Below are 13,695 nucleotides of genomic sequence, written 5' to 3' on the forward strand. Positions count from 1 at the left end.
ATTTGTGATTTAGTTCAATTACATGAGTAAATAGGTGGTTGTGTTTGTTGGGTTTTAAAGTCTTGGTCAACCTTGATGTAAGATTTTAACTACCAATAAAAAATAAATAAAGTGATAAATTGACTAAGACCTCATTTGGAAAATAGGGCCAAAAATGGCTTCAAATTCTTAAAGAGTATGTTGTAATAAAAATTAATCATTTGAAAAAAAAAAACTGTAATCATTTTAAAATTTTCTTTCCAATTGCATGCTTTTAGTCATGACTTTTACCGTCTTTCATAGGGTGGATAATTTGTTGTATTCCTAATTCATATCAACAATTGTGTGGAAAAGTCATCGCATTCTCAATTCATATCAATAATTGTGTGGAAAAGTGGCTACATTCCCAACTCTTGTCAACAAATATATAGAAAAGGCATTGCATTTCTAATTCTTATCAACAATTGTTTTCAAGGAATCTATACCTAATATCCACATTATCAGTGGTAGACACAATTGCAAATAATTTCTTTTACGTCTTGATTTGCAAGACTCAAGAACTTGAAGATTTTTACTTCAAAATGTTGAGCAAAGATGCGCGCATCTATTTAAGAGTGGTTTCTACTTTTTATAATAGGTTTTTTGAAAAAGGACTTGTTCAAAATATAAATTTTGTTTATTTTTCAAAATCATATTGCATTATTTTAATTCAATTTTCAAGTTAATTAAAAGTGAAACTTAGATCATGGATCGGACATAATGACAACATTTCCTATTAATATATTTAATAATAAAAAGGATGAGTCTTTTTTTTAAAAAAATACATATACATCAAAGAGAATTTATGTTATGCTTTTCTCACCGATATGAAGGAAATAATAAAAAGAAAAGTTTCATGATTCAATATACTACTGAATTCAATTCAAAAAACTTATTTTTGAATATTTGTGATTTAGTTCAATTATATGACTAAATAATTGGCCGTGTTTATTGGGTTTTAAAGTCTTGGTCAAACTTGATCTAATATTTTAACTACCAATGAAAAATAAATAAAGTGACAAATTGACTAAGGCCTCATTTGGAAAGTAGGGCCAAACATGGCTTCAAATTCTTAAGGAGTATGTCGTACTATGAAATAATCATTTGAAAAAAAATATATAATCATCCTAAAATTTTCTTTCCAATTGCATGTTTTTAGTCAAGACTTTTACCATCTTTAATAGGGTGGAAAATTTGTTGTATTCTCAATTCATATCAACAATTGAGTGGAAAAGTCATCGCATTCTTAATTCATATCAATAATTTTGTGCAAAAGTGGTCGCATTCTCAATTCCTTTCAACAATTATGTGGAAAAGTCATTGCATTTCTAATTCTTATCAATTATTGTTTTCAAGCAATCTATACCAGAGATGTACATTATCAGTGGTAGACACAATTGCAAATAATTTCTTTTACGTCTAGATTTGCAAGGCTCAAGAACTTGAAGATTTTTACTTCAAAACGTTGAGCAAAGATGCGCACATCTATTTAAGAGTGGTTTCTACTTTTTATAATAGGTATTGTGAAAAAGGACTTATTCAAAATGTAAATTTTGTTAATTTTTTAAAATCATATTGCATTATTTTAATTCAATTTTCAAGTTAATTAAAAGTGAAACTTAGATCATGGATTGGACATAATGACAACATTTCCTATTAATATATTTAATAATAAAAAGATTGAGTCTTTTTTTTAAAAATACATATACATCAAAGAGAATTTTTGTTATGATTTTCTTACCGATATAATGGAAATAATAAAAAGAAAAGTTTCATGATTCAATATAGCACTCAATTCAATTCAAAAAACTTATTTTTGAATATTTGTTATTTAGTTCAATTACATGAGTAAATAATTGGCCGTGTTTATTGGTTTTTAAAGTCTTGGATAAACACTTGGTGAGTATTTCTTTTAAAGGATAAAAGAAATATGAAAAATACTAATCTTTCATATAAATATTCATTTTACAAAAATACATTCTTCTAGTATTTTTATTAAAAACAATTTTAGAAATACTCTTACTAAATGGTGGAAAATTCTTAACATGAGTGCAAATTAATTTTAATTTTGAAAATGTTTTACTAAATGGTGGAAAATTCTTCCTCGAATTATACGTGGATATGAATTACTTGGATAAGATTTGGAGCTTTGTCCATTATTTTAATTCAATTTTCAAGTTAATTAAAAGCGAAAGTTAGATCATGGATTGGACATAATGACAATAAATTTCTCTTATTAATAGATTTAACAATAAAAAATATGAGTTCTTTTTTTTTTCAAGTTAATTACTAATTTCTAGAATTTTTATTATGGTAACAAGTGTTAATATTTTGAAATATTTGAAAATATGTTAATTATCATTTTTTGCCAAATTATTAATCTTCAAATATTTTTATTTTAATTATATAAAATAAAAACAAATATAATAATTATTTTATTACAAACAAAGAAATTTAATTACTAATTTTTAGTCTTAGCTTATAAAAGGAAGTAGACTTAACACTTAAAGAGAACATTTAAATACCACTTTTAAACAAATATGTTATTCAAAGTTATACATATAGTTCTATTACATTTAAGTTGATGCCAGTGGTATAATCATAGTGATGTATATATTAGTATTAAAACAAAAGGTCACAGTTGAGTCTTTTGTATTTAGACTAAGGAATAGCTATAACAATGGTGAAACCTAGATTAATTTTTTTCATCTTTATAAGGTAAAATTTGTAGTGAAACTTCATCTAATTCAAGGCATAGCACAAATGAAGTTGCAAGGATGACATGCCTTCATGTAGAAATAAAATAGAATTTCATTGTCTAAATAGGGTATTTTATTATTATTGTAAACAATTTCTTTTACTTCTTCCTTTGTTAGCATCAAGAACTCGAAAATATTTGCTTCACAATGTTGAGCATTGATGCATCTATTTATTAGTGATTTGTGCCTTTTACATTACATATTTTGAAAAAAGAAATGTTCGAAATGTAAATTTTACTATTATTTTTTTTCAAATGATACTCTATTATTTCAATTAATTAAAAGGAAGACTTAGGCCATGGGTCTAACACAATGACAATAAATTTGTCCAGATGGATTTAACAATCACAAATATGGTTTTCTCTTTTTGAATACATATAAAAGAGAGTTTATGATATAGTTTTTTTATAGACCTAAAAGAACAAGAAAATTCAATTATTGAATATACCTGGCAATTCAATTACCTTAAAAAAATTAAAACTTGTGCATATTTGTTGCTTAGTTTACAATTCTTAACAAATTAATATAAAAGAATTAAACATTCAAGGCAAAAAAAAATAGGTCCATTCAATTTCCCTTCGAAATAATACTGGGTTGTTTTAATGGGATTTAAAGTTTGAGTCAAACTTGATATAATGTTTTACCCTTGAAATTGATAATGATAATGGGTCATGTATAATGGGATTTGAAATCCAAATCTTAGTGGGATATCAACTCTAAGTCAAATAATGATAATTGGTTTGTCTAGTGGGATTTGGAATTTGAGTCTTAATGAGCTTCGAAGTCATCAAATAATGATAATTGGCATGTTTAGTGGGACTTGAACTTTGAGTTTGAATGGGGTTTGAAGTTTGAGTCAAACTTGATATAATATTTTACCCATAATTGGCCATCTTAAATAGGATTGGAAATCATAGTCAAACTTGATGTAATATTTTACCCTTGGAAATAATAATGATAATTGGTGGGATATGAAGTGCAAATTTTAGTGGGATATGAACTCTAAGTCAAATAATGATAATTGGTTTGTTTAGTAGGATTTGAAATTTAAGTCTTAATAGGATTCAAAGTCGTCAAATAATGATAATTGGCATGTTTAGTGGGACTTTTTGAGTCTGAATAGGGTTTGAAGTTTGAGTCAAACTTGATATAATATTTTACCCACAATTGGCCATCTTTAATAGGATTGGAAGTCATAGTCAAACTTGATATAATATTTTACCCTTGGAAATAATAATGATAATTGATGGGATATGAAGTCCAAATATTAGTGGGATATGAACTCTAAGTCAAATAATGATAATTGGTTTGTTTAGTGGGATTTGAAATTTAAGTCTTAATAGGATTCAAAGTCGTCAAATAATGATAATTGGCATGTTTAATGGAACTTGAACTTTGAATCTAAATGGGGTTTGAAGTTTGAGTCAAACTTGATATGATATTTTACCCACAATTGGTCATCTTTAATAGGATTGGAAGTCATAGTCAAACTTGATATAATATTTTACCCTTGGAAATAAAAATTGAAAATAAAGATAAACTCCCTCATATGATAATAAAAAATATTTTTCAATTGTTATAAATTGTGATCATGTTACTAATTAATTAAATAATAAGTAAAATGGATTTTATAAAAATGGTATTTTAAATGTGAAGTAAATTTTAAATGTGCTAAAAATTTTAGGTCCTCTTTGGGTGTGTTTTCTAATGCTGGTTGAAAAGTTGTTTTTATGTTAAAGAAAAGTTGTTTATAAAAATAATTTTTCTATTTTGATTTTGTAAAAACATTATAAATTTAATTTATGTAATATTAATTAAATTTAATTAAAGTCTCATTGAAAATAAAAATAGTTTTTAATTACAAATAAATAGTTTTTAATAAAATATGAACAATAATATTATAAAAAAAAATTGTAAAAAAAAAATATTATTTTAGTATATTTTTCATGCTAAAGCTCCTTTGAAATTTTAGGTAGATACATGCTTAAATGCTACTTACCTCATTAACAAATTACCTCTCTTTTTATTGGTAAGAATTCTCTATACTTTATATTATTCTTGTTTACACATTTGGTTCAAAAAGACTACATCTTGTGCTTTCTTAAGATATAGTTATTTACGTAAAGGCTATAGATGTCTTCTAGTGGATAATTATAGTCTTTTTCAACTCGGAGATCCTTCACGACATGAGCTACAAACCATTCCTCATACAAAATCTTGCCAAATTAACCTTGAGAATATTCCTCAACATCTCAACCATCCTCTCCCTTTGTCTCCTCCACCTCTCTTGAACACCACCCCCCTCCGCCCCAATCTCCCACCCTCACATCTCATGGTCCAGGTGCTATAGTCATTGAATACATCTTGTATTGTATTCCTGGCCTCCTAAATTCTAAACCCTATCTAGGTTTTCCAATGTTGTGAAAAATTTTAAACAAATCTGCAAAAACGCTCAACAGTTGTGGTCATAGCTCATGACCAAGATAGAATTTACAACGCAATAATGCTGATGAATGATTCATAGACTACTCCAACTAGATTTTGAACATTTTCTATTTTCCAACATTTTTGTATTAAGCTATTATCGTCTAAACGGATTGAAAACAGTATTTTGAAATTTTGTTTAAAAATGAGAGGACTTTTCATAAATAAATAAATAAATAAATAAAAAAAATTCAAGGTGTTTTGTTAGAGCAATAGGAGACATGGAGAATATGCCGACAACTTTTGCAGACTACATCAATGCATAATACTTTCATAGAGAAGAGACTGAGAAAATTATTTTATTTAAAAAAAAAAATTGGCTCCTAATCGAATTTTATTACTCCAAACATTCAGGAGCTATTCTTAAAAATTGATTTGTAAAAATGATTTTTGAAAACATTATCGGGCAGACCCACAATCTGTTCAAGTAACAAATGGAAAACTTACCATTTGATCTTGTTCCAACTACAATTTAAAAAAGAAAACAAACAAACATATAAATCCTTAGACAGGACCGAGCAACAAGCAATGTGGTTTTGTTGTCTATGGGTGGTCAAATTTATCAGTAACCCAAGACTTCCATGCTCACAAAAGCTCCATTTTAATCAAAGGTTGGTGAGAAAATTACTAACAGGCTCAAGTCTCATCTTAACTAGAAGGAGACCACTCATCACTAGATCTAGAATTAGCATCAAACAATAACACAACCTAGGAAAACAAAAACATTATTTACATGCTTCACCAATGAAACATTCAAGTTATGCATTGAAAACCATAATTTCTGGGGATATAACGCTGTTCAACAAGATTAATGCATTTGTGAAGCTCAGACGAATCGCAAAAATCAGAGAGGAAAATCTCTCGAGCATTACCAAATAAAAGGTACAATGAAGAAAAAGTTGATGTATGTGATCTTGCTTGGGACTGAGGTGGATCAATATTCAATATTTTCCTAAAATAAGCAGACTAATTAGTGTAAGAAATATTGATTCATATGGAACTTTAATCTCAAAATTCAGAATTAACTAGGAAGAAGTTGAAAATACAGAGAAAACCTGAGGGAAGGAGCTAAGACACAGATAGAGGGATTGGCTTCACAGCATTTTGGATCCGCTGGAATGCTACTCTCACCCTTTCCTTAAGGCCTTCGTTTTCACTCTCAACATTCCCACTCTGTTTATCAAGATGTGCCACATTTCCATCAACGCTTATCACCAGGTTCCCATTCTCTCCCAACTTCACATCTCCAAAAAGAGAAACAAGGAGTGCATGGATAACCTTTTCTGCTTTCTTCCCGTTTTCTTCTTCAGTTTTTATGGCCTCTGATTCAACTACTACCTTGGGGATCTCACGACTGATATTTAAAACCAGAGCCACAATGGAATCAGAGACCATGTCACTAATAGGATCTGATGTCCAATGCAGTGAAATATGCTTCTCCGACTCATGCTTCACTGTCACCCGTTCATGGACTCGAAAAGCTGGAACCTCAGATTCTTCATCTGGCAATGACTCCACACTCTCATATATCTGCTTCAGCCTGTGCTTTATTACACCAAAGGCACCAGTGTAAGGAATAGTAATCCTCTGAGTGACATTTGCCGTGGATAGCTGCGAGAAGACATGGAGATCATCAGGTGCCATTATCTGATAAGTGAAACCTTTCTTTACCAGTAAACCACTGACAGTTTCACCAACTCCTGGGGTCTTTTCAGCCAGCCTCCCAATGGTTTTTGCCATTTTCTCAGAGTTGAAATACATTTCAACTGACTGACAGTTCTTTGGGGAAATAATTTTGGTGTTGCGGTCAGCAAACTGGGTGATAAGCTTCTGTTTGAGCCTCCCCATCTCATTAGCTTCTCCATGGACAAGAATGATGTTAGGTGGCATGAGCTCCTTCAAGAATGTACTTGTCTGTGCAAAATCTGCATGAGCAGAGAAAGAAATGTAATGCACCTGCATGTTGAGGGGAGCAGTAAGACCATTCATTAGAGTAACTTCCTTGGGTTCATTGATGATGGTTTTTGCCAATGTCCCTTCCACGACATACCCAGGTATAACACATGCATTTTTCTTATCAGAGCACCACATATCAAACAGTTGTCTTGACAACCCACTCTGAAGCCCACTCGGACTCGCCATCACCACTGATGGACCTACATCATTAAAATTCTCAATGCTCTTTAAAGGTGATATGTGCTTGAAATCAAAAGGATTCGAATTTGCAAATTGGTTGCGGATCCTCTCATTCATGGAATTGATGTATGTCTGGTAAACAGCCATGCACCTTTTTGCAAGGGGGGAAGCATAATATATGGGGATGTTATGGAGCTCAGGATGGTTAGACCAATACTCATCAAGGATAAGGAGGAGTTCTTGGGCACGACCTAGAGCAAATGCAGGGATTAGAACACGGCCCCCTTGAGAAATGGTTGAGTGGATGACATCTGTGAAGCGCTTTTCTCGCACATGCCGAGGCTGATGGAGTTGGACACCATAAGTGGATTCAATTATGCAAATATCAGGGGAGAACTGTGGGATCTCAGCAGCACGGAGATGACGATCTTCTTCACGAGAATAGTCTCCAGTGTAAAGTACTCGGACACCAGCAATATCAACCATAAACATGGCAGCACCAAGGACGTGGCCAGCTGTATAACACCAAAATCGTATGCCATTTACTTCTAAAGTCTGATGGAAATCAATAACCTGCAGAAGGGAGATTTAATTACAGTTACAGGAAGATTAAATGAGATGATAAAATTAAGCTACATATCTGAAGTCAATTGTTATAAATGGCCAAACATTCTGCAATAGATCAGGATTATATGCAACCAATATTTTGGCATATGAGATACACACACACACACCATATTGCTTTTTTTAGCGAACAAGTTTTTTATTTTATTAGATTGGTTATGTAACAATTTTGAAACTAAATTCAGAACAATAGAAAAAATGCTATTGTGGAATACAAAACGTGAATTAATATTAGAAGTATAGTCATTTAAATCTTAATAGACTAATTCCTACTATGTTAGTTTTATTTGCCAATATCTCCTTATGTCCAGAACTGAAGACAAAACCCAGCTGTTCTCATGGAAGGTAAAGTACAGAAAGCCCATAGATGTTATAGAGATCTAAAACAATAGTACTTACACTCAGGTAGAATCTATGATTCAGCTATGAACGTCTACGGTAGAAAGATTAAGGCTTAAGGACAAGGTAGTAGATGTTTGCGGCACTATTAATTTCAAATAAGAGTCCCAAGATAGAACATTAGAGCTAATCGCAAATTTAAATAACCGGATTTAAGCTAATCTGTGATACATGGACCATTGTGACCATAACTTTTTGTTTTGTTTTTTTTTTTTTAAAAGATATTGTGACCATAACTTCTTTTTTCTTCCGATAGACATTGTGACCATAACTTTCACGCCTTTAAAAAAGGAAGTGCAAGAGAAGGATGAGAAATCCTTCCCTACTTTACAAAACCTGATCAAAACAGAGGAAAAGAAATACTCTCCAATAAATATCAAAACAACTCGACATTGCGATTTTAACACTTTGGATCTACAAGTCAACATCCAATCAAGTTGAATTATGTTGAGAAATTCATGCCTTAAAACGGATAGTTACATGAAAGGCACATCCATAATCTTACATTACATGCATCCAGTTAATTCACAACTAAGATAAAAAAAAAAAAGAAATAGTTTTAAAAAATAGGACCAAAGGCTTCACTTCTTTTTTTTTTTTTTCCTTTTTTATAGGTAAATTTTGTTCCCATTGGGACTTGAACCTAGAACCTCCCACAAACCCTCCCCATCCCTTTACCACTTGAGCCAAGCCTCAAAGGCACCAAAGGCTTAGGCTTCATTCAACATGACCCTCCAATAATACCTAACAAACCTTCTCAGTTAGGGTATTAGACAACTGATTAGGAACTATATAATCCTAAGGTACTTTTTAACTAAGAACAGTTTCCAGGTAAAGATATTATATGAGTTATGAGAAAGAAACAAGTTCACAAAAAACTATAAATAAAAACAATACTGATATTGTCCAAGCATAAAAGAGAGAAACAAACAGCATTAGGACAGTTAATGAAAGACAAAAATAATCCACATAAAAGAGTAAAACAAGTAGCATTGGAGGTTTTTCTTTTTTCTTTTTTGTTTTGTTTTTTTGTTTTGTTTTGTTTTGTTTTGTGCTTTTTTTTTCTTTTTTTTTTTTGTGGGAGGTAGGCAAATAAGAACATATATGTTTATAAATATGAAAAGCCCCAATGTAAAGTGGTGAACACAGTACACTAGAAGTATAAGTAGCATTGGAGTACTTGATGGTGAGAAATATGAAAAGATTTCAATGACTGGGAGTTATTTCTAGTCGATACTTGTTGTTTAGCTCAGTGCCTTTGATGGGAGAAAACGCATAGGATCTTTGAAAAGAGGTTTTTGAAGTTGAGGAAAAAAAAAGGAAGAAAAATAGAAAGTTCTGGTCACTGTTCCAAATCCAAGTTCCCATGGAATACAGTACTCAATTCTTATGCAATAAGGGTGGAAGAACATTATTACATTCCTCTGGATAATAAGAAATATTAAATACATTAAAACTTTCAAGGTAACATTGAGAAAAATTTTAAAACCAAAAAATTAAAAGATGAAAAAAAGCCAAATCAAAGTCCCTCATCACCAACCAGGGAAAGGGATGCATTAACATTAGCTTCAAAACCAATTCGGACAGGGAGATTAAAATTGAGGAAAAATATTACAAGTCTTAAAAAAACAGAGATTGAAACATACATCTATAAACAAAAATAAACGCACCTCAATTTTATCCATGGAGCGAAGAATGTCTTGTTCATCATACAACATATCTTCAACTGAAACTTTGCTCACTTTTACATAATCAGACAAAAGCAACTTGTAGATAGCCTTGGTTGCATGAGTCATAAAAACTCGCCCTTTGAATGTGGTCTAATGAACAAATTCAAATATTTTAGCTTATTTAAAAACATATGCAAAGTAATTGCATAAAATTTGATTTAGAAAATGGCCAACCTTCTCCAGGAAATATGGAAGGGATGCAGCATGATCCAAGTGAAAGCTGCACAGGAAATGCAACACATTACAATGCAATAAAGTGGAGAGCACATCCAAAAGAACAGGAGCAGTTTCAGATGAGAAAGTAGAGCAGATAGCCAAAAAGAAAAACTAAAGATGAAAGTTCCACCAAAAAGTTTCAGGATCTACAAATGTTCATTGACAAGACAGACATGCAAGATATCAAATGAAATGATTGTTAAGAAGATATGCTGGTACATACCACAACTAAGAGCACTGCTCAGAGATAAGTATGAACATAATCCATTTACTGAGAAGAAAACAATACTGAGAAAAGCAATGGGAACTTCAACATAATCAAAGAAGGCGAATGATAGGGGTTTTTCCGAAGGAATTTTAGCTGATAGATTCGATAATTTGTAACCTCTCGGACTCTCACGAATGAAAGTACATGCTCAAGTTTGTGTATGGACAATTTATGCAGAGATGCAAAGGGGTAGGTACATTAACCCTTCATCCCTCCAGAACCCCAGAAAAGGAACCTGTAATGGCCAACAGCCTTTCTATAGAGCGATCCCTCCAAAACAGCTACAGAGAATACTCTCAGAACAATGCTAATAATAGTAGATCACTAACTATTGATGTGCTTTCAACCATTTCAAGAGCATTCATCATTCATGCAGTCAGAATTTCAACTGGAGTAGAGTGGGGCTCAAGAAAGTCTACTCAAAGCCCAAAAAATCTAAAGGCCAGACAAGAGCCCAGGGATAGATTTCAATTTTAGGAAGCTATTTCATATGAGGAAAGGAATCTCCAAGAGTTTATTCCTTGAGAAAAAAAAAATATTAGCAAACGGAATGAAGAAGCCATTGAAAAGCAGGAGATATTCAGATGATGGCTTAAAAATTGGGTGGTAGATGCAGTCTCATTCCTTTAAAGATATATCTGCAGTGCTCCTAATAGCACGAGATATTGATAAGAGAAGATACGGCTGGAGTACTTGCAGCTGGTTCCAGTCAAATCTTTATATGCTTTAGCAATAGATTTTATTTTATTATTTTTTTTTTTTTGGCAGAAAAATGACCACACCCAGGTATATAGTCCAATATAAAAGAACAATCATGATATTCTCTAATTTTCGTTTTTCAATTCAGCAGATCACTAAGTTACAAAAACAATAACATTACAATATTCAACAAGGAAAAAGAACATACTGTGTCACCAAAAGGACATCAATGGTCGAAGGATCAATCTCATCAAAGTATGGCAAAGCAGCCATGCCCGAGTATGCGGGATGAATTCCACAGTCAAACTATCATCATAGAACGGGAACAAAATAGAAACAAACAAATTAAAAAAAAATGTCAAAATGAAAGTATAAAAACTAGCAACCAAAGTAAAAGCATAGTGCATTATGGTCTACCAATATGGTTTTCCCTTTATAGGACATGTAGACACAGGAACGGCCCACTTCATTTCCAGCACCTAGAGGGGTAATAATCAGCTGGTCTCCTTCTCTTGTTAATGAGGAATCTGGTCTCTTCAAAGACTGTGGTGGCCCTGTAGAAGCCATTCTTCAACTGAACAATGCTCAGACCCCTTCAATTAACACCACTCTATATTCATGCAAAATGCTCTGCAACTGATTAAAAAAATACAAAAAAGATTCAAAAAAAAAAAAAAAACATCTGCTTCATCATAAAATAAGCCAAAAATAAACACAATTCCAGCTGACATTTTTCTCTTGGCAACTCCAGTAATTTTGGTGAATATATTTCTGTTAAGCTTGGGAAAAATAAATTTTGACTTTCAGTAAATAACTGTTTCCAGGTTGAAATTTATATTTCCCTGAGAACATCTTCACTAGAAATGACCTAGCTCCCCAATTTAAGCACAAAATTCAAAATCCAGTAAGAGAAAGCACTGTTTGTTTGATGAGAAAATGCAGAACCAAAAATTTAAATCTTCCAGCTCTCAGCACTCATCCCTCTAGAAAGCAACAATAAAGCGCAAGAGTCAATTACTTCATTTCCCTCTCTTCTCCTCACTTTTCTCAGCAACCAAACACAACAACCTTATATAAATAAGGAGAGAAAGTGAAGTAGAAGAAAGAAGAAACTCGAATCTTATAAAAATAAATAAAAATAAAAATAAAAAAGCATAGTATGGAGGCAATTATAAGAGATTCAAAATTTTCAACTCACTTGGTTGCATTTCCCACGAGTTTCTCGGGAACCAAACAGAAGGGAGGAAAAAAAACATAAACTTCAGAACAAAGAAAGAAGAAATGCGTAGAAAACACCAAAGGGAGAAAGTTTCGAGAGAGTTAGAGAGCTTACAGTTTTGAAATGATTTTAGACAATGCAGAGGAAGAGAGTGAACTAAAACCCTAATTTTGAGTAGATGCTTCCCTCTTTGCCTCACCCTCTGAAAGATAGCCAAAACCCGGTCCGGAATAGCCGGTCTGGATGTGAGCCGGTTTATCGTTTTCCTTTTACTTTATTTTTTTCCCACAACAGGCCTTTAAAATATAAGATCATAAAAAAACGCGACCACAGTGGGAGTCGAACCCACGACCTTCTGATCCGAAGTCAGACGCGCTAATCCACTGCGCTATGCGGTCAACATATTGACATTTTTGTATATTAATATTTGCTTATGATTTTTGTTATATCTTAACGACGTTATTAATTTATAAAGGTAATAGAAAGTTAATATATAAAAGCCCATTAATCTCTAAAAAAACAAAAGGTGATTATTAATTATAAATATAAAAAGAATAAAAAACATAGAAAGAGACTTCAAGTATACGATGACCGAGAAAAAGTGAATTGATAAAAATAGAAATTATATTATGAATAATTTTTGTTTGGTAAGAACTTTTAAAAATATTATTATCTTATATATTTATTGAAGTTATTAATTTATTGAAGTGATCCAAGTTGAGAAAAGAAGATTTTTATTCAAACAATATATTAAACATTCATATATCAAGATTTTGTCAATATTTTTAGAATTGAACTAGTCATTAAATTAAAAAAATTATCGATTCATAAGTCAAACCCATAGTCGAACGGTTGATATTATAAATATGTAATTTATATATTTTTTAAAATATGTAAAGAAATTAAAAATTAATAATATTTATTTTTTATATTATATATATAGCTTTAAAAAAATTATATTATTTTAATTTTAATTATTTGTATTTTTATTATTATAAAAATTTTGGGAAGAATTTTCCCCTTTTTATGCTCATGTGGAAATGCTTATATAGTGAATAAATAGCATAGCGGTGGTGACCCTCTAAAGGTGAGGTTAAAAGCTCGAATCCCCATGTTGTATTTTTATTCTTCCAGTTTTCCTAA

General features: G+C 31.4%; 1 protein-coding gene and 1 non-coding gene across 6 annotated transcripts; both read right to left on the minus strand.

Annotated features, from left to right (window-relative positions):
• Positions 1-6,109: 6,109 nt before the first annotated feature.
• Positions 6,110-12,839, minus strand: LOC100266252 (cleavage and polyadenylation specificity factor subunit 3-I). Of its 5 annotated transcripts, none has more exons than XM_059741084.1 (7): positions 12,532-12,818; positions 11,751-11,969; positions 11,542-11,639; positions 10,325-10,370; positions 10,091-10,240; positions 6,317-7,970; positions 6,110-6,213 (listed from the first exon to the last, which is right to left on the minus strand). In XM_059741084.1, exons 2-6 carry the CDS (start codon positions 11,898-11,900, stop codon positions 6,330-6,332), a joined length of 2,085 nt encoding a protein of 694 aa, XP_059597067.1. In that variant the 5' UTR covers positions 11,901-11,969; positions 12,532-12,818; the 3' UTR covers positions 6,110-6,213; positions 6,317-6,329. The 5 variants fall into 5 exon arrangements, with proteins under 5 accessions (XP_059597067.1, XP_010658078.1, XP_003633408.1 ...); XM_010659776.3 differs by having other exon boundaries at positions 12,667-12,812; XM_003633360.4 differs by having other exon boundaries at positions 6,110-7,970; positions 12,667-12,839.
• A 37-nt stretch (positions 12,840-12,876) lies between these two features.
• TRNAR-UCG (transfer RNA arginine (anticodon UCG)) lies at positions 12,877-12,950 on the minus strand. The gene has a single exon. It is a non-coding gene; the product is annotated as a tRNA-Arg (tRNA).
• Between the last annotated feature and the right edge of the window lie 745 nt (positions 12,951-13,695).

Source organism: Vitis vinifera, chromosome 12 (assembly GCF_030704535.1).
Source record: "Vitis vinifera cultivar Pinot Noir 40024 chromosome 12, ASM3070453v1".
Classification (NCBI taxonomy): Eukaryota; Viridiplantae; Streptophyta; class Magnoliopsida; order Vitales; family Vitaceae; genus Vitis; species Vitis vinifera.

Excerpts from the sequence above, each read along its gene's own strand:
- LOC100266252 (XM_003633360.4), bottom strand. The coding sequence starts at position 11,900 with ATGGCTTCTACAGGGCCACCACAGTCTTTGAAGAGACCAGATTCCTCA. Across the intron at positions 10,371-11,541 it reads GATGTCCTTTTGGTGACACA|CTTTCACTTGGATCATGCTG; the intron begins GTATGTTCTTTT and ends TTTCCTGTGCAG. Across the intron at positions 10,241-10,324 it reads TTCCATATTTCCTGGAGAAG|ACCACATTCAAAGGGCGAGT; the intron begins GTTGGCCATTTT and ends TTTGTTCATTAG.